This window comes from Delphinapterus leucas, chromosome 18 (assembly GCF_059928025.1).
Source record: "Delphinapterus leucas isolate spDelLeu-1000000601 "Yukka" chromosome 18, BTC_Dleu_Yukka2, whole genome shotgun sequence".
Classification (NCBI taxonomy): domain Eukaryota; kingdom Metazoa; phylum Chordata; class Mammalia; order Artiodactyla; family Monodontidae; genus Delphinapterus; species Delphinapterus leucas.
In genome coordinates this window covers 46213029-46232930 of record NC_143146.1, presented here as the reverse complement: position 1 = coordinate 46232930, position 19902 = coordinate 46213029, and the positions used below count along the sequence as shown (strand labels likewise).

The following is a 19902-nucleotide window of genomic DNA, read 5'->3' as shown; positions in this document are numbered from 1 at the left end:
CATGTAGTATATCTATGGACTAAACACTGTATACTACTGCAAAATGTAGAGGCAAAGATATAGTTATTTCTGATTCTAAAACTGCTTGGAAACATGTTTCATTAAAATCAGGATCTAAGCAACGTGCTTGGACACACATTTCAGTAGCATCACTGCTAACTAAGCAAAGCATCGTGAAATAAATTTGCATTAAGGAATTTAACTCCGCCCAGTGTAATTATCCTCTTCCTTACTGTCAGTTTCCTCCCCAGTCCCAGGAGCGGCTCTGCCCAATTCCGCAGTCTCTGCTCTAAGTCCACGTTGATGAGGCAGCCCCTGCTATAGGGTTGAAGGTTTTAACAGTCTCCCCAAACGACTTGCCACGTGCGACCAGAGCCACTCGATAGAATGTTTCTCGCCAGCAGCCACAAGACTGGAAAACCGTGGAGGGTGGAGCAAACTCTCAGTGAGCGTCTCCCGGGCCCAGCGCCCCTTCCGCCTGTTCCTCCGATTGGCTGGCGTGAGTCTCGGCCGCCCAATCGCGCTGGAGTGTTTCCTGCGCGGCTTGCGGCGCCGCCGCGCATGCCCACTCGAGAGCCGCCCCTCCGCTTCAGTCCCCGGGAGAGCCACAGAAGGGCACCGGCAAGCGGCGGGTGGGAACTGGGCCTGGCAGTGCCCGTGCCAATATCAGAGGGCCGTACCGGGACCTGGATGGGACCAGTGGGAGAACGACAGGAAAAACAAGCACCGACAGAACTACCCGATTTTCCCATATTCCTTAAGTGCAGGTTTTCCCTGGGTTGACCTATTCATTTTTATTGTAGTTTGGGAGTTGGACAGTCCGATTTAGCTGTGGGGAGTCGAAAAAATCCGATTATATTTCTTTTCTTTGTGTCCGGGCAGATCGAAAAAGGGAGCAAATGGAGCGAATCTTAATAAGAAAGTAAACTTTTCTCCTGTGTAGAGTGGACTGGGAACACCCTTCCTTTGACTTTCCCTGTACGAAATGTGGCCTTATTAGCGCTTAACTGGAAGCGCTTTTCCGCCACCGCCCGAGCGTTTCAGCTCTAGCGCTTTCCTGCCCTCTCGGAGGTGGCCGCCTGTGGGCGCTGGAAACGCTGCCTTACTTTCTGCTGTACAAAGAACCGCCCCACTAGTTTCCACGGTGTGCAACTCAGAAAAGTGACCCCGAACGAAAAGCAACCGGCCTTCGGCGGAGAGGCCGTGCCTTGCTCCTTACCGACAAACTGGCCCCGACCTGCAGGCCCCGGCCTGTCCTAAGCGAATCGCCGCTGTCGGCGCGCCGCAACCTCACAGCCTCACGCCAGGCCGGGCCCTGCGGCCGCTTGGAAAAGGCGGCGAGCGGAACCCGCACGCGGAAGCGCCGGGCGCACTGAGCATGCCCAGTTGCAGAGCCGACCAGAGGAGTTTTTTTCTTTTCTTTCTTTTTTCTTTTTCTTTTCTTTCTTTTTTTTTTTTTGGTCTCAAGCAGCAGGCCTTCTCCCCACCCCCACCCGAGCCCCCCCACCACCCCCGGCCTAAGCAGCTACCATGGCCGAGGTCCCCGGCTCGGTGTTGTCCCAGGCGGGTTGGTAAGTGGCGAGTATAATCGGCCGCGGGCGCGGGCCGGGCCGGAGTAGGGTTGGGGTTGGGGCGGTGGGGTGCGTGTCGGGGTAGGCGGAGGCCGCCGCCCGCCCCCGGCCTCTCCCCGGGCCCGTCCGGGCCGGCTCCGCCCCCGGCGCCACGCGGAGCCGAGCTAGTCCCCCAGCTCCCCTCGGCGTGGCGGCGCGGCCTGGGCCCCGGGAGGCGGGCGGCGCTCCGGGGAGAGGCCGGGGGCCGCGGGCAGGGCGGCGGGGCGGGCGGCGACGCAGGCCCGAGCCGAGCCGCGCGGGCGGAAGCTCAGCGCCACCGCGCCGCTCCGGGGGTTGTTGCCGCGGCTGGACGAGAGGAGGCGAGGGCTGGAGAACGGAGTGCGGCGGAGAGGGACGAGCACGGCCGGAGCCCGCGGGCCCGCGGGAAGTTGAGGGCACAGCACAGCCCGGGCTGTTGCCGGGCCGCCTCCGTCCTCCTTATTCCAAAGTACAGGACGGAGCAGGGGAAAGCCGCCCTCTGCGGCACACACACAACTTCTGAAGCTGAGAATGACCACATTAACTCGTGTGGATGCTCCATAGAACTTTTCTTGAAAAGATGACGGTGTTCGGATTTTTAAAGACATGTCAAGATTTTAGGATCTGAAAACAATAAAAAAATTATGCGAATTAAGCAGTTTCTGCAACTTCGGCCATTAGGGTTGTAAACATCCAGTTTAATTTACTAACGCTTTAACAGGCCTGCATGGGCACAGTCTGGGATGAAGGGTGGGAAGGAGGTTGAAAAAGATTTGCCCCTGCTCTCTGGAAGTTCACTATCTTAGCGAAAAGAGGGGAAGGAGGCATTAAAACAACAAACACAAAAACGGGAAATTGTGGTAAACTGTACAGAGGTGCAGGTAAATGTGGTATGGAATTGGAGAGGAAGGAGAGTTAATTTCCTGGAGAAGTGGGCTTTGGGAGATGGTGAGGAGAAGGCTTTGTAGATACAGAGCCGCTGGAGATGAGGCACAGAGGTAGGAAAGTGCTTATTGGTTTGCAGAATTGATATTAGATCCCTATGGTTCCTCGAAGTAGAAGGGTGTCCAGTGAAGATTAAGACCTTAAAAGTTTGTGGCCAGGTTGTGGAGCCTACAAGTGCCTAAAGGATGGATTTGATTTTGTGAATGAAATTTTTGATTAGAGGGCTGTAACACCTGTATTATGAAGACGCTGTGCCTGGCTCTACTGGCACCTCATTTTACAGGTGAAGAGATTGAGGCACAAAATTGTTAAGTAACTTTCCAAAAAAAATGACATAACTGGAAAGTGGTGGAGTTGAATGGTGAGCACAGAGGGGCTGGTTCCAGCTCTGGTGCTTTTAACTGTTACTGTTCTGACAGTATTTGCTTTTAACTGTTACTGTTCTGACAGTTTTTGCTTAGAACACCATTGACATAACAAACTGTAGCGTTAAAAACTCACCTTTATCAGTTTTATTATTGTTCTTCTAACTGGAATTTCTACATTCAGTTTGTTTACCTCACAACGCTATCCTGAAAAATCTCGGATCACTCTTTTTGAGTTTTTCCCCATTCTTCGTTTGATTAACCCTTAGTTCTTCAAACTAGTTGTATGAATTCGTTTACAGTCTTTTACTGCTTTCCAACATGATCCCACCTGTGTTAGAAAGGCCAGTCTCAATATTTTGATTCCAAACACATACTAAATTGTTTTTTGGACTCTAAGATCCTTAAGGGTGGGTAAACTGCATCTTATGTTTCTGTATATCTGTAATGCCAGGGAGCTCACTACCTTGTAGGTTCTTTTTTTTTGAATTTTTGAATTTTATTTTTTTATATAGCAGGTTCTTATTAGTTATCCATTTTATACATATTAGTGTATATATGTCAATCCCAATCTCCCAATTCATCCCACCACCGCACCCCCACCCCTGCCACTTTACCCCCTTGGTGTCCATACGTTTGTTCTCTACATTTGTGTCTCTATTTCTGTCCTGCAAACTGGTTCATCTGTGCCATTTTTCTAGGTTCCACATATATGCGTTAATATACGATATTTGTTTTTCTCTTTCTGACATTTCACTCTGTATGACAGTCTCTAGATCCATCCACGTCTCCACAAATGACCCAGTTTCGTTCCTTTTAATGGCTGAGTAATATTCCATTGTATATATGTACCACGTCTTTATCCATTCATCTGTCGATGGGCATTTAGCTTGCTTCCGTGACCTGGCTATTGTAAATAGTGCTGCAATGAACATTGGGGTGCATGTGTCTTTTTGAATTATGGTTTTCTCTGGGTATATGCCAAGGAGTGGGATTGCTGGGTCATATGGTAATTCTATTTTTAGTGTTTTCAGGAACCTCCATACTGTTCTCCATAGTGGCTGTATCAATTTACATTCCCACCAGCAGTGCAAGAGGGTTCCCTTTTCTCCACACCCTCTCCAGCATTTGTTGTTTGTAGATTTTCTGATGATGCCCATTCTAACTGGTGTGAGGTGATACCTCATTGTAGTTTTGATTTGCATTTCTCTAATAATTAGTGATGTTGAGCAGTTTTTCATGTGCCTCTTGGCCATCTGTATGTTTTCTTTGGAGAAATGTCTATTTTTCTTCCCATTTTTTGATTGGGTTGTTTTTTTTTTTAATATTGAGCTGCAGGTGCTGTTTATATGTTTTGGAGATTAATCCTTTGTCCATTGATTCCTTTGCAAATACTTTCTGCCATTCTGAGGGTTGTCTTTTCATCTTGTTTGTAGTTTCCTTTGCTTTGCAAAAGCTTTTAAGTTTCATTAGGTCCCATTTGTTTATTTTTGTTTTTATTTCCATTACTCTAGGAGGTGGATCAAAAAAGATCTTGCTGTGATTTATGTCGAAGACTGTATAGTGTCCATTTAGTTCTGTAATCCATTTTGAGTTTATTTTTGTGTATGGTGTTAGGGAGTGTTCTGATTTCATTCTTTTACATGTAGCTGCCGAGTTTTCCCAGCAACACTTATTGAAGAGACTGCCTTTTCTCCGTTGTATATCCTTGCCTCCTTTGTCATAGATTAGTTGACCATAGGTGCGTGAGTTTATCTCTGGGCTTTCTGTCCTGTTCCATTGATTTATATTTCAGTTTTTCTGCCAGTAACATAGGGTCTTGATTACTGTAGGTTTTGTAGTACAGTCTGAAGTAAGGGAGTCTGATTCCAACAGCTCTGTTTTTTTCCCATAAGACTGCTTTGGCTATTCAGGGTCATTTGTGTCTCCATACAAATTTTTTTTTTTTTGCGGTACGCGGGCCTCTCACTGTTGTGGCCTCTCCCGTTGCGGAGCACAGGCTCCAGACGCGCAGGCTCCGCGGCCATGGCTCACGGGCCTAGCCGCTCCGAGGCATGTGGGATCCTCCTGGACCGGGGCATGAACCCGTGTCCCCTGCATCGGCAGGCGGACTCTCAACCACTGTGCCACCAGGGAAGCCCTCCATACAAATTTTAAGATTTTTTTGTTCTAGTTCCGTAAAAAATGCCATTGGAAATTTGATAGGGATTGCAATGAATCTGTAGATTGCTTTGGGTAGTATAGTCATTTTCACAATATTGAGTCTTCCAATCCAGGAACATGGTATATCTCTCCATCTGTTGGTATCATCATTAATCTCTTTCATCAGTGTCTTATAGTTTTTTGCATACAGGTCTCTTGTCTCCCTAGGTAGGTTTATTCTTAGGTATTTTATTCTTGCAATGGTAAGTGGGAGTATTTCCTTAATTTCTCTTTCAGATTTTTCATCATTAGTGTATAGGAATGCAAGAGATTTCTGTGAATTAATTTTGTATCCTGCAACTTCACCAAATTCATTGTTTAGCTCTAGTAGTTTTCTGGTGGCATCTTTAGGATTACCTACGTATAGTATCATGTCATCTGCAAACAGTGACAGTTTTACTTCTTTTCTTCCAATTTGTATTCCTTTTATTTCTTTTTCTTCTCTGATTGCCATGGCTAGGACTTCCAAAACTATGTTGAATAAGAGTGGCGAGAGTAGACATCCTTGTCTTGTTCCTGATCTTAGGCAAAATGGTTTCAGTTTTTCACCATTGAGAATGTTGTTTGCGGTGGGTTTGTCACACATGGCCTTTATTATGTTGAGGTAGGTTCCCTCTATGCCCACGTTCTGGAGAGTTTTTTTTTGTCATAAATGGGTGTCGAATTTTGTCAAAAGCATTTTCTGCATCTATTGAGATGATCATATGGTTTTTATTCTTCAGTTTGTTTATATGGTGTATCACATTGATTGATTTGCGTATATTGAAGAATCCTTGCATCCCTATGTTAAATCCCACTTGATCATGGTGTATGATCCTTTTAATGTGTTGTTGGATTCTGTTTGCTAGTATTTTGTGGAAGATTTTTGCATCTATATTCATCAGTGATATTGGTTTGTAATTTTCTTTTTTTGTAGTGTCTTTGGTTTTGGTATCAGGGTGAGGGTGGCCTCATAGATTGAGTTTGGGAGTGTTCCTTCCTCTGCAGTTTTTTGCAAGAGTTTGAGAAGGATGGGGTTAGCTTTTCTCTAAATGTTTGATAGAATTCACCTGTGAAGCCATCTGTTCCTGGATTTTTGTTTCTTGGGAGATTTTTAATCACAGTTTCAATTTCATTACTTGTGATTGGTCTGTTCATATTTTCTATTTCTTCCTGGTTCAGTCTTGGAAGGTTATACCTTTCTAAGGATTTGTCCATTTCTTCCAGGTTGTCCATTTTATTGGCAAAGAGTTGCTTGTAGTAGTCTCTTAGGATGCTTTGTATTTCTGCAGTGTCCATTGTAACTTCTCCTTTTTCATTTCTAATGTTATTGATTTGAGTCCCCTCCCTCTTTTTCTTGATGAGTCTGGCTAATGGTTTATCAATTTTGTTTACCTTCTCAAAGAACCAGCTTTTAGTTTTATTGATCTTTGGTATTGTTTTGTTTGTTTCTATTTCATTTATTTCTGCTCTGATCTTTATGATTTCTTTCCTTCTACTAATTTTGGATTTTGTTTGTTCTTCTTTCTCTAGTTCCTTTAGGTGTGAGGTTAGATTGCTTATTTTAAATTTTTCTTGTTTCTTGAGGTAGGCTTGTATAGCTATAAACTTCCCTCTTAGATCTGCTTTTGCTGCATCCCATAGGTTTTGGATAGTTGTGTTTTTGTTGTCATTTGTCTCTAGGTATTTTTTTATTTCCTCTTTGATTTCTTCAGTGATCTCTTGGTTATTTAGTAACGTATTGTTTAGTCTCCATGTGTTTTTGTTTTTTACGTTTTTTCCCCTGTAATTGATTTCTAATATCATAGCATTGTGCTCAGAAAAGAAGATGCTTGATATGATTTCAATTTTCTCAAATTTACTGAGGCTTGATTTGTGACCCAAGATGTGATCCATCCTGGAGAATGTTCCGTGCGCACTTGAGAAGAAAGTGTAATCTGCTGTTTTTGGATGGAATGTCCTATAAATATCAATTAAATCTATCTGATCTATTGTGTCATTTAAAGTTTGTGTTTCCTTATTAGTTTTCTGTTTGGATGATCTGTCCATTGGTGTCAGTGAGGTGTTACAGTCCCCCACTACTATTGTGTTATTGTCGATTTCTTCTTTTATAGCTGTTAGCAGTTACCTTATGTATTGAGGTGCTTCTGTGTTGGGTGCATATATATTTATAATTGTTATATCTTCTTTCTGGATTGATCTGTTGATAATTATGTAGTGTTCTTCCTTGTCTCTTGCAACATTTTTTATTTTTAAGTCTATTTTATCTGATATGAGTATTGCTACTCCAGCTTTCTTTTGATTTCCATTTGCATGGTATATCTTTTTCCATCCCCTCACTTTCAGTCTGTATGTGTCTGTAGGTCTGAAGTGGGTCTCTTGTGGACAGCATATATATGGTTCTTGTTTTTGTACCCATTCAGCGAACCTGTGTCTTTTGGTTGGAGCATTTAATCCGTTTATGTTTAAGGTGATTATTGATATGTGTGTTCCTGTTACTGTTTTTTAATTGTTATGGGTTTGTGTTTTGTAGATCCTTTTCTTCTCTGGGTTTCCCACTTAGAGAAGTTCCTTTAGCATTTGTTGTAGAGCTGGTTTGGTGGTGCTGAATTCTCTAAGCTTTTGCTTGTCTGTAATGCTTTTGGTTTCTCCATCAGATCTGAATGAGATCCTTGCCACGTAGAGTAATCTTGGTTGTAGGTTCTTCCCTTTCATCACCTTAAGTATATCATGCCACTCCCTTCTGGCTTGTAGAGTTTCTGCTGAGAAATCAGCTGTTAACCTTATGGGAGTTCCCTTGTATGTTATTTGTTGTTTTTCCCTTGTTGTTCTCAATTATTCTTTGTCTTTAATTTTTGTCAATTTGATTACTATGTGTCTTGGCATGTTTCTCCTTGGGTTTATCCTGCCTGGGACTCTGCACTTCCTGGACTTGAGTGGCTGTTTCCTTTCCCATGTTAGGGAAGTTTTGGACTATAATCTCTTTCAGTATTTTCTTGGGTCATTTCTCTCTCTCTCGTCTTTCTGGGACCCCTATAATGCGAATGTTGTTGAGTTTAATGTTGTCCCGGAGGTCTCTTAGGGTGTCTTCATTTCTTTTCATTCTTTTTTTCTTTATTCTGTTCTGTGGCAGTGAATTCCAGCATTCTGTCTTCCAGGTCACTTACCCGTTTTTCTGCCTCAGTTATTCTACTATTGATTCCGTCTAGTGTATTTTTCATTTCAGTTGTATTGTTCATCTTTGTTTGTTCTTTAACTTTTCTAGGTCTTTGTTAAACATTTCTTGCATCTTCTTGACCTTTGCCTCCATTCTTTTTCCGAGGTCCTGGATCATCTTCACTTATCATTACCCTGAATTATTTTTCTGGAAGGTTGCTTATCTCCACCTTATTTAGTTGTTTTTCTGGGGTTGTATCTTGTTCTTTCATCTGGTACATAGCCCTCTGCCTTTTCATCTTGTCTGTCTTTCTGTGAATGTGGTTTTTGTTCCACAGGCTGCAGGATTGTAATTCTTCTTACTTCCGCTGTCTGCCCTCTGGTGGATAAGGCTAACAAAGAGGCTTGTGCAGGCTTCCTGATGGCAGGGACTGGTGGTGGGTAGAGCTCAGTAAAAGTTTAATCTGCTTGTCTGCTGATGGGTGGGGCTGGGTTCCCTCCCTGTTGGTGGTTTTGCCTGAGGCGACCCAACACTGGAGCCTGCCCCGCTCTTTGATGGGGCTAACAGCGGACTCTGGGAGGGCTCATGCCAAGGAGTACTTCCCAGAACTTCTGCTGCCAGTGTCCTTGTCCTCACAGTGAGCCACAGCCACCCCCTGCCTCTGCAGGAGACCCTCCAACTCTAGCAGGTAGGTCTGGTTCAGTCTCCTATGGGGTCACTGCTGCTTCACCTGGGTCCCGATGCACACACTACTTTGTGTGTGCCCTGCAAGAGTGGAGTCTCTTTTTTCCCTCGTCTTGTTGAAGTCCTGAAATCAAATCCCACTAGCCTTCAAAGTCTGATTGATTGTCTAGGAATTTATCCTCCTGTTGCTGGACCCCCAGGTTGGGAAGACTGATGTGGGGCTCAGAACCTTCATTCCAGTGGGTGGACTTCTGTGGTATAAGTGTTCTCCAGTTTGTGAGTCACCCACCCAGCAGTTATGGGGTTTGACTTTATTGTGATTGTGACCCTCCTACCGTCTCATTGTGCCTTCTCCTTTGTCTTTGTATGTGGAGTATCTTTCTTCCTGAGTTCCAGTGTCTTCCTGTCAATGATGGTTCAGCAGTTAGTTGTGATTCCAGTGCTCTAGCAAGAGGTTGTGAGTGCACGCCCTTCTACTCCGCCATCTTGAACCTATCTCCTACCTTGTATATTCTTGATAAAGTCTGATAGAAATGGACCTTGGATGCCCATGCTCCTGCCAGTCAGAATTCTCTAACCAGGGTCTCTATCCAAGCTTAGTGTTCTTCCTGTCTTTGTTATTTTGTTATAAACCCTCAGCAATGTTATATTGTGGCATTTTGTGTTGCAGTTTATCTGTTTACATGTTTCTTACTCTAGAGTGCTCCTTTTGTGTGGCAGGGACTCATAAAGGCAGGAAGAACCTGTGGGGCTAACAAGACTATATATCTACAAGTTTGGGAGTAATTCCTGATGGGTCTTGAACCCACTAGAGTTGTGAAGAAAACAAGAGAATGTCCCAGTCTTATCCGTGACTTGTATTAGACCTTATATTTAAGTAGATATACACTCAAAGGTGTATGCAGAGAAGAGTACTGGAAGGAGAATTTTTGACCATAGAGCAGCTTTGACCAACTCATTCCAGTTCTGACATCCTGAGTTTCCTTTGACTCTTGGGATTCTCTGTTATTGTCATTGACAAAATCATTTTTTTAGTACTTAGTACTCACTTAATTATTTGCAGGACCTCAAAAGTAATAGATGCTAAAGCCGTTAAACTATTATTATCTGTTTTGTCAGCTTCACCTAAAATAGCAGGTTAGGGAAATATTTAGTGCTGAAAAGCTTATGTTTCTGAAAATGTGATCTTCATGGGGTGCAGATGATCTGTATAGACTGATCTATATTCTAGTTTATGTTATTTTTTGAGCTCATTTTTTTCTTTTAAGTCTTTAATCTTCATTATAACCCCCATAAAAATCTATATTTTAAAATGTAACTCCCAATAGGAGCCACCTTGGCTGACTCTACAATAATGTTCTTCCTTAGTAGCCAGTAGCACGGAAGGTGTTAGGTTTGCTGATCTGAACTGAAAAGTTCTAGAAACTTTTCCAGTATAGTGATTATGTTTAAATATTGCAGGAAATTGTACATTGGTCCTTTGTAATGCTTACTTATATGCATGGAATAACTACTGAGAGAAGATATTTGACCCTAGATTTGTCTGCATAACAGATTTACTTCACTCTTTGCCTTTTTTTTTTTCTCTTGAGATTTCCTTAAGGGTGAATTTTGTACTTCTCTTAACCTTTGGATTTTTTTTTAAAACCTTTCAGAACTTTTTTTTTAAATAGAAACATGTTAAGGAAACATAATCAGCTGTGGTTAATTTTGAAAAAGTTTTTTTTTTTTAATAGAATTAGTGATTGTATAGCTTAACTCCCTCAGTGTGCAAATAAGGAAGCTGAAACACTGGTATCAACAGTTTGCTCAGAGATATAAGCGGCAGAACCATGAATACAGCCCAAATGTCTGGAATAAAGATTCAGTACTGATTTCCACTGAGTCCTGGTGACCATGTTTAAGTTAAATTGTTGGTCAAATATAACACATTTGAGAATTGAAAAGTGGATTAAAGCATTTTTTGTGATGTGTAAATTTCCTTTCCTCTTTGGGAAAGATAGGTGCTTATACTGAGGAGTGATGCTGTTGGAATCAAAGAAACCTTTACCTTTTGGTGGTTTACCTAATTGCTGATTAGGCTTATCTAAAAATCTGTTTAATTCTGTATTTTTTGAAGTCTAAGAATATCTGAAAAAGTAAGGTACTCTGTTGCATGTATTTGCCTTACCCAGAAGCTTTGAGTTGAAGACACCATAAGGAAGCCTTAGAAGTAGTGTGTTTCCATTTTATTCTGGAAGAGCATATTTTCTGAGAAACCCTGGGTTTCTAACATCTGAAGTTTAACTTGGTTGTGCTCTGAGGTGGGTTTTTTTTGGTGGGTAGGGCGAAGTTGGAGGGGGAAGAGAGTGTGAACACAAAGGTCTTCTTACCTTGTCCGCCTTGAATTTCACCTTCCCTTTTGGAGTTATCTCTCCTTGATTACTGGTACTACCCCCATACTGATATCCTCTGGCCCAAGTGTACACCAAACTTCACTCCCTTGGTTTCACCTTTGAACAACTAAGAAAGGCTACAAGTATAAATATCTGTATCAAAACACTACTAGAGGAGAATATTTATTTATGGGATAAATGGAGAAAAAAGATGCACAATGGCAGCATAGATTATAAAGTGATGGTTCTCTTGTCTTGAGGAGCATGCCCTGCTATTCCACATATTGCCTTGAGATAGCTGCTCCAGAGAGGTGGGACAACTTCAGGATATTTTGCTGGGATTTCTGATTCTTAGCTTTTGACCTACCCACAGATGGAGAGCTGTTTTTTACATCCCATCACCTAGAAACTTCCTCCAAAACACATCAAGACCAAGAAAGTCAGATTTCTGTTCTGTAGCCACCCCTGCACTTATCTTGTTTGTTTTTTTTCTGAGAAACACACCAATTCCCCAGGAGATTGCTGGTAAATGAGCTCAATCTTCAAGTGAGAAACGCTCTTTGTAGCGTCATAAATATAACTATACCTTCATATAATATACTGTTGGTAATAGTCATGCATAAGAGTTTATGCAAAGGGTATCAGAAGTTTTGTTCCCTCATATTATTCCAGCATAACTCTTAGGCATAAGTGTATTTGTAAAGAATTTTGGTAGTTCTTTCTAAGGTTATGTGCTAAGTGCAGGATTCTTTTATTTTCTAGAATTATAAAGTACTTCATCATTACCACTTTGATATACATGTATTCCTGGTACTCTCTTTTGGAAAGGATCAGAAACATTAAGACACTTTTTAGGTGAAACAGAATAATAGACTGTGCTGAAGAACACTAGAAGAAACCAGCTGCTTTATATTTGGTTTTGGGGAGAGCTTATTGGAGACATCTTTCCATTTTGAAATATTTCCTGTTTTTTTAATGAGCATTTGTTATTGTATCTTTGGTTTATGTTGTTTGTGAAGTTATAATGTTCAAATGTAATAAGTGTTGTTGACTGTCTGTCTCAAAATATGTTACATATTACCTGGTTGCTTCTGTTGATATTGTAAAGTGTCATTAATACACAAAAAAGACTGTGTATTCTGTTAAACTGTGCAAGTTTTCAGGTTCGAAGGTGCTATTTGCAGTATTTTTTTTGGTGAATAACCTATAAATCTAGTTTTAACTGCCTGTCTTTGACTGCCTCAAGCATAAAGGGGGTATAAAAAGAAACTTGCTACCTCAGCAAGTTGAAAATAATTTTCTCCTCATACAGCAGCATTTGCTAGATCGAGTAAAAATTGCATAGTAACATTTCAAGAGCCATAAAAATATAACATATATATTTTTTGGCTTATGCTTTCTTCTTTTGACAAAACAACAATATTGGCATTTTGTCTTATCATGTTAAGTCCCATGTATCTAGAAATTCTGACTTTTTGAAAGGTATAGAATCTGGAACTAGCTGAAGAACACTTTATCTCTGTATAATTTTTAGAAGAAGCAGACTGCACTTTCAGCAACGCAAAATTTTTCTTGTAAAAGTTGAGAAAACATTGTGAAGTCATAGAGTGACAAAGAAAAGCAGAGAGATAGCAGGAAATGTGTGGTGATAAAGTAATAAAGTGATTCAAAGATACTCATAGCAGAAGCACATTGCGATGTAGAGAAAGAGGAAAGAACAACATTGTGCTCTGGGGCTGGACAGAGCCTACATGTACCTTAGTACTGTAATCTCTGCATGTTTCACACCCTTGCTCGATGGGTGTGAGTCTGTGCGCAAATATGAGCGCTTCTCACTCATTTCACAGTTTTACAGCCTTTAACGTGGAGACAAATAGCTACCTTCATCTCAGTATAGTGCTACTGAAGGTATGATATCTTTACAACGATAAGTAAGTCTTTGCAGTAATGCAGGGAAATATGTAATTCTATAGTAATGTGTATACTGAAATACAAGTAGTAAATATTTGTACCTCTTATACACAAGGCACTGTGTTTGTTGTTAGGATGATGTACAAGATAGGCAGAATTTAAACATTTTATACACTGGTATTTTGCTTCCAGGGTGTTGTTGAGAGCAGTTAACCCCCACTTGGGAAGTATGAAAGGCTTTCTAGAACTAGTGATGTATAAGTAGGGTATGTTATATATGCCAACTCAATATGGTGTCTAGTCTTTGTCTATGAAAAAAAAACAAGGCAGATTCATTGATGTACTCATTCATCAAATAATTATTGAACATCTTTTTGTGGCAGGCACTTTCTATTTTTTTTTTTTCAGGGTTCTACTGCATTTTCACTCACTTTCCTGAAATTAGAGAAAGAACTAGATCAGGTTGAGGAAAAACGTTTTCCTTTTATTACAAAGTAGTATTTATTTATTTATTTTTTGAGTTGAATAATATATATTATTTTATACTGCAGGTTCTTATTAGTCATCAGTTTTATACACATCACTGTATAAATGTCAATCCCACATTGCCCAATTCATCACACAACCACCTCCACCCCACCACGGCTTTCCCCGCTTGGTGTCCATACATTTGTTCTCTACATCTGTGTCTCAATTTCTGCCCTGCAAACCAGTTAATCTATACCATTTTTCTAGGTTCCACATATATGCGTTAATATACGATATTTGCTTTTCTTCTTCTGACTTACTTCATTCTGTATGACAGTCTCTAGATCCATCCACGTCTCAACATATGAACCAATTTCGTTCCTTCTTATGGCTGAGTAATATTCCATTGTATATATGTACCACAACTTCTTTATCCATTCATGTGTTGATGGGCATTTAGGTTGCTTCCATGACCTGGCTATTGTAAATAGTGCTGCAATGAACATTGGGGTGCATGTGTCTTTTTGAATTATGGTTTTCTCTGGGTATATGCCCAATAGTGCGATTTCTCGATCATATGGTAATTCTATTTTTAGTTTTTTTTTTTTTTGTGGTACGTGGGCCTCTCACTGTTGTGGCCTCTCCTGTTGCAGAGCACAGGCTCTAGACGCACAGGCACAGCGGCCACGGCTCACAGGCCCAGCCACTCCGTGGCATGTGGGATCTTCCCAGACCGGGGCACGAACCCGTGTCCCCTGCATCGGCAGGCGGACTCTCAACCACTGTGCCACCAGGGAAGCCCTATTTTTAGGTTTTTAAGGAACCTCCATACTGTTCTCCTTAGTGGCTGTATCATTCCCACGAACAGTGCAAGAGGGTTCCCTTTTTTTCACACCCTCTCCAGCATTTGTTGTTTGTAGATTTTCTGATGATGCCCATTCTAACTGGTGTGAGGTGATACCTCATTGTAGTTTTGATTTGCATTTCTCTAATAATTAGTGATGTTGAGCAGTTCTTCATGTGCTTCTGGGCCATCTATATGTCTTCTTTGGAGAAATGTCTATTTAGGTCTTCTGCCCATTTTTGGATTGAGTTGTTTGTTTTTTTGATATTGAGCTGCATGAGCTGTTTATGTATTTTGAAGATTAATCCTTCGTTGATTCGTTGGCAAATATTTTCTTCCATTCTGAGGGTTGTCTTTTCATCTTGTTTATGGTGTCCTTTGCTGTGCAAAAGCTTTGAAGTTTCATTTGTTTCTTTTTGTTTTCATTTCCATTACTCTAGGAGATGGATGAAAAAAGATCTTGCTGTGATTTATGTCAGAGTGTTCTTCCTATGTTTTCCTCTAAGAGTTTTATAGTGTCCGGTCTTACATTTAGGTCTGTAATCCATTTTGAGTTTATTTTTGTGTATGGTGTTAGGGAGTGTTCTGATTTCATTCTTTTACATGTAGCTGTCCAGTTTTCCCAGCACCGCTTATTAAAGAGACTGTGTTTTCTCCATTGTATATCCTTGCCTCCTTTGTCATAGATTAGTTGACCATAGGTGCGTGGGTTTATCTCTGGGCTTTCTATCTTGTTCCATTGATCTATGTTTCTGTTTTTGTGCCAGTACCATATTGTCTTGATTACTGTAGGTTTATAGTATAGTCTGAAGTCAGGGAGTCTGATTGCTCCAGCTCCATTTTTTCCCCTCAAGACTGCTTTGGCTATTTGGGGTCTTTTGTGTCTCCATCTAAATTTTAATATTTTTTGTTCTAATTCCATAAAAAATGCCATTGGTAATTTGATAGGGATTACATTGAATCTGTAGATTGCTTTGGGTAGTATAGTCATTTTCACAATATTGATTCTTCTAATCCAGGAACATGGTATATCTCTCCATCTTTTGGTATCATCTTTAATCTCTTTCATCAGTGTCTTACAGTTTTCTGCATACAGGTCTTTTGTCTCCCTAGGTAGGTTTATTCCTAGGTATTTTATTCTTTTTGTTGCAATGGTAAATGGGAGTGTTTCCTTAATTTCTCTTTCAGATTTTTCATCATTAGTGTATAGGAATGCAAGAGATTTCTGTGCATTAATTTTGTATCCTGCAACTTTACCAAATTCATTGATTAGCTCTAGTAGTTTTCTGGTGGCATCTTTAGGATTCTCTATGTATACTATCATGTCATCTGCAAACAGTGACAATTTTACTTATTTTCCAATTTGTATTCCTTTTATTTCTTTTTCTTCTCTGATTGCTGTGGCAAGGACTTCCAAAACTATGTTGAATAATAGTGGCAAGAGTGGACATCCTTGTCTTATTCCTGATCTTGGACGAAATGGTTTCAGTTTTTCACCATTGAGAATGATGTTTGCTGTGGGTTTTGTCATATATGGCCTTTATTATGTTGAGATAGGTTCTCTCTATGCCCACTTTCTGGAGAGATTTTTGTCATAAATGGGTGTTAAATTTTATCAAAAGCTTTTTCTGCATCTATTGAGATGATCATATGGTTTTTATTCTTCAATTTGTTACTATGGTGTATCACATTGATTGATTTGCGTATATTGAAGAATCCTTGCATCCCTGCGTTAAATCCCACTTAATCATAATGTATGATCCTTTTAATGTGTTGTTGGATTGTTTGCTAGTATTTTGTGGTTGATTTCTGCATCTATATTCATTAGTGATATTGGTCCTTAATTTTCTTTTTTTGTAGTATCTTTGGCTGCTTTTGGTATCAGGGTGATGGTGGCCTCATAGAATGAGTTTGGGAGTGTTACTTCCTCCACAATTTTTTGGAAAGTTTGAGAAGGATGGATGTTAGCTCTTCTCTAAATGTTTGATAGAATTCACCTGTGAAGCCACCTGGTCCTGGACTTTTGTTTGTTGGAAGATCTTTAATCACAGTTCCAATTTCATTGCTTGTGATTGGTCTGTTCATATTTTCTGTTTCTTCCTGGTTCAGTCTTGGAAGGTTATAACATTCTAAGAATTTGTCCATTTCTTCCAGGTTGTCCACTTTATTGGCATACAGTTGCTTGTAGTAGTCTCTTAGGATGCCTTTTGTTTCTGTGGTGTCTGTTGTACTCCTTTTTCACTTCTAATTTCATTGATTTGAGTCCTCTCTGTCTTTTTCTTGGTGAATCTGGCTAATGGTTTATCAATTTTGTTTATCTTCTCAAAGAACCAGCTTTCAGCTTTATTGATCTTTGCTATTGTCTTCTTTGTTTCTCTTTCATTTATTTTTGCTCTGATCTTTATGATTTCTTTCCTTCTGCTAACTTTGGGATTTGTTTCTTTTTCTTTCTTTAGTTCCTTAGGCATAAGGTTAGATTGTTTGAGATTTTTCTTGTTTCTTGAGGTAGGCTTGTATAGCTATAAACTTCCCCTTAGAACTGCTTTTGCTGCATCCCATAGGTTTTGGATTGTCGTGTTTTCATTGATTTGTCTTTAGGTATTTTTTGATTTCCGCTTTGATTTCTTCAGTGATCTCTTGGTTATTTAGTAACGTATTGTTTAGCCTCCATTTTTTTGTGTTTTTTACATTTTTTCTCTGTAATTCATTTCTAATCTCATAGTATTGTGGTCAGGAAAGATGCTTGATATGATTTCAATTCTCTTAAATTTAGTGAGGCTTGATTTGTGACCCAAGATGTGATCCATCCTGGAGAATGTTCCACGTGCACTTGAGAAGAAAGTTTAATCTGCTGTTTTTGGATGGAATGTCTTATAAATATCAGTTAAATCTATCTGACCTGTTGTGTCTTTTAAAGCTTCTGTTTCCTTATCTATTTTCAGTTTAGATGATCTGTCCATTGGTGTAAGGTAGGTGTTAAAGTCTCCCACTATTATTGTGTTACTGTCGATTTCCTCTTTTATAGCTGTTAGCATTTGCCTTATGTATTTAGGTGCTCCTATGTTGGGTGCATATATATTTATAATTGTTATATCTTCTTCTTGGATTGATCCCCTGATCATTATGTAGTGTCCTTCATTGTCTCTTGTAACATTCTTTATTTAAAAGTCTATTTTATCTGATATGAGTATTGCTACTCCAGCTTTCTTTTGATTTCCATTTGCATGGGATATCTTTTTCAAACCCCTCACTTTCCGTCTCTATGTGTACCTAGGTCTGAAGTGGGTCTCTTGTAGACAGCATATATATGGGTCTTGTTTTTGTATACATTCAGCAAGCCTGTGTCTTTTGGTTGGAGCATTTAACCATTCACGTTTAGGGTAATTTTCAATATGTATGTTTCTATGCCCATTTTCTTAATTGTTTTGGGTTTGTTTTTGTAGGTCCTCTTCTCTTGTGTTTCCCACTTAGAGAAGTTCCTTTAGCATTTGTTGTAGAGCTGGTTTGGTGGTGCTGAATTCTTTTAGCTTTTGCTTGACTATAAAGGTTTGGATTTTTCCACTGAATCTGAGTGAGATCCTTGCCGGGTAGAATAATCTTGGTTGCAGGTTCTTTCCTTTCATCACTTTAATTATATCATGCCACTCCCTTCAGGCTTGTGGAGTTTTTGTTGAGAACTCAGCTGTTAACCTTATGGGAGTTCCCTTGCATGTTCTTTGTGATTTTTCCCTTGCTGCGTTTAATAATTTTTCTTTGTCTTTAATATTTGCCATTTTGATTACTATGTGTCTCGGCGTGTTTCACCTGGGTTTATCCTGTATTGGACTCTCTGCACTTCCTGGACTTGGGTGGCTATTTCCTTTCCCATGTTAGGGAAGTTTTGGACTATAATCTCTTCAAATAGTTTCTCTGGTCCTTTCTCTTTCTCTTCTTCTGGAACCCCTCTAATGCGAATGTTGTTGCATTTAATATTGCCCCTGATGTCTTTTAGGCTGTCTTCATTTCTTTTCATTCTTTTTTCTTTATTCTATTCCACAGCAGTGAATTCCACCATTCTGTCTTCCAGGTCACTTATCCTTTCTTCTTCCTCAATTATTCTGCTATTGATTCCTTCTAGTGTAGTTTTCATTTCAGTTAGTGTATTGTTCATCTCTGTTTGTTCGTTGTTTAATTCTTCTAGGTCTTTGTTAAACATTTCTTGCATCTTCTCGATCTTTGCCTGCATTCTTTTTCCGAGGTCCTGGATCATCTTCACTATCTTTGTTATGAATTTTTTTTAGGAAGGTTGCTGATCTCCACTTCATTTAGTTTTTTCCTGGGGTTTTATCTTGTTCCTTCATCTGGTACATAGCCCTCTGCCTTTTCATCTTGTTTATCTTTCTGTGAATGTGGTTTTTGTTCCACAGGCTGCAGGATTGTAGTTCTTCTTGATTCTGCTGTCTGCCCTCCAGGCACTTTCTTTTAGTATGATCAGGTGTAGTCTTAGGGGAGAAAGCTATTAATTATATATTCAAACATATTGCATCCGTAAAATATATTAGAGAGGAGAAGAGATATGGCTCCATAAGAGCATATAAAAGGGAAATTTGGTGTCTTCCTGGTGGTCAGAGAATGCTTCTATGAGACCTGGAGGATAAGTGGCAATTAGACCAAGTAGGGGGAAAGCAGCATATGCAGAGATCATATGGCAGTAGGGAGCATGGTGAGTACAAAGGACTGAATTACCAGTATTAATGGAGGTCAAGACAGAGAGGCAGTGTAGTAAGGTGGGACTGGGAGATACCCAGGGACTAGATCATGTAGCTTGGGCCTTGTAGGTCACGGTAAGTTTCATTTTTATTTTTAGGCAACAGAAATCAGTCGTAAAGTTTTATTAGGGGGTGGGAGGATTGAAGTAGGAACGACATCTTAGTTACATTTTGAGGTATCCTTGCACTGAAGAAAATGGATTGGAGCTAGGTAAGAGTAGATGGACGGGATGGTGGTGATGATTGAGATGGAGAGCAGTAGATTGATTTGAGCGATAATTTATGAGGTAAAATCGACAGAACTTTATGTGAGTAAGAGAGAAGGAAGTGTCAAGGGTTTGATTTCTTGGTTTCTGGCTTGTATACCTGAACTGAATACAGTACAGTTAGACTATTAGAAGTAGACCACATTCTTGAGGGGTGGATCTTGAATCAAAGTTGGACATTATTTGAGGGTGAAGTGCCTTTGAGTCATCTAAAGTAAGATGCCAGTTGGGTATTAGGAAATATTGGGCTGGCCAAAAAGTTCATTTAGGTTTTTCCGTAACAGCTTAGAAGCGAACTTTTTGGTCAACTAAATACTAATCTTGCACTCAGCAGAGAAGACTGGGTTAGAGATATACATTTGTGGTCAT

General features: G+C 40.3%; 1 protein-coding gene across 2 annotated transcripts in view; it reads left to right on the top strand.

The window, feature by feature from the left end:
• The first annotated feature begins 306 nt into the window (after positions 1–306).
• Positions 307–19902, top strand: part of TDRD3 (tudor domain containing 3) — a 201424-nt gene continuing 181828 nt past the window's right edge. Inside the window, exon 1 of one of the 2 annotated variants that reach the window (XM_089899470.1) lies at positions 307–1571. In XM_089899470.1, coding sequence (XP_089755596.1) covers positions 1379–1571 — 193 coding nt within the window. In that variant the 5' untranslated portion in view covers positions 307–1378. The remainder of the gene's footprint in view (positions 1572–19902) is intronic. The other variant, XM_022561168.3, reaches the window with a different exon arrangement.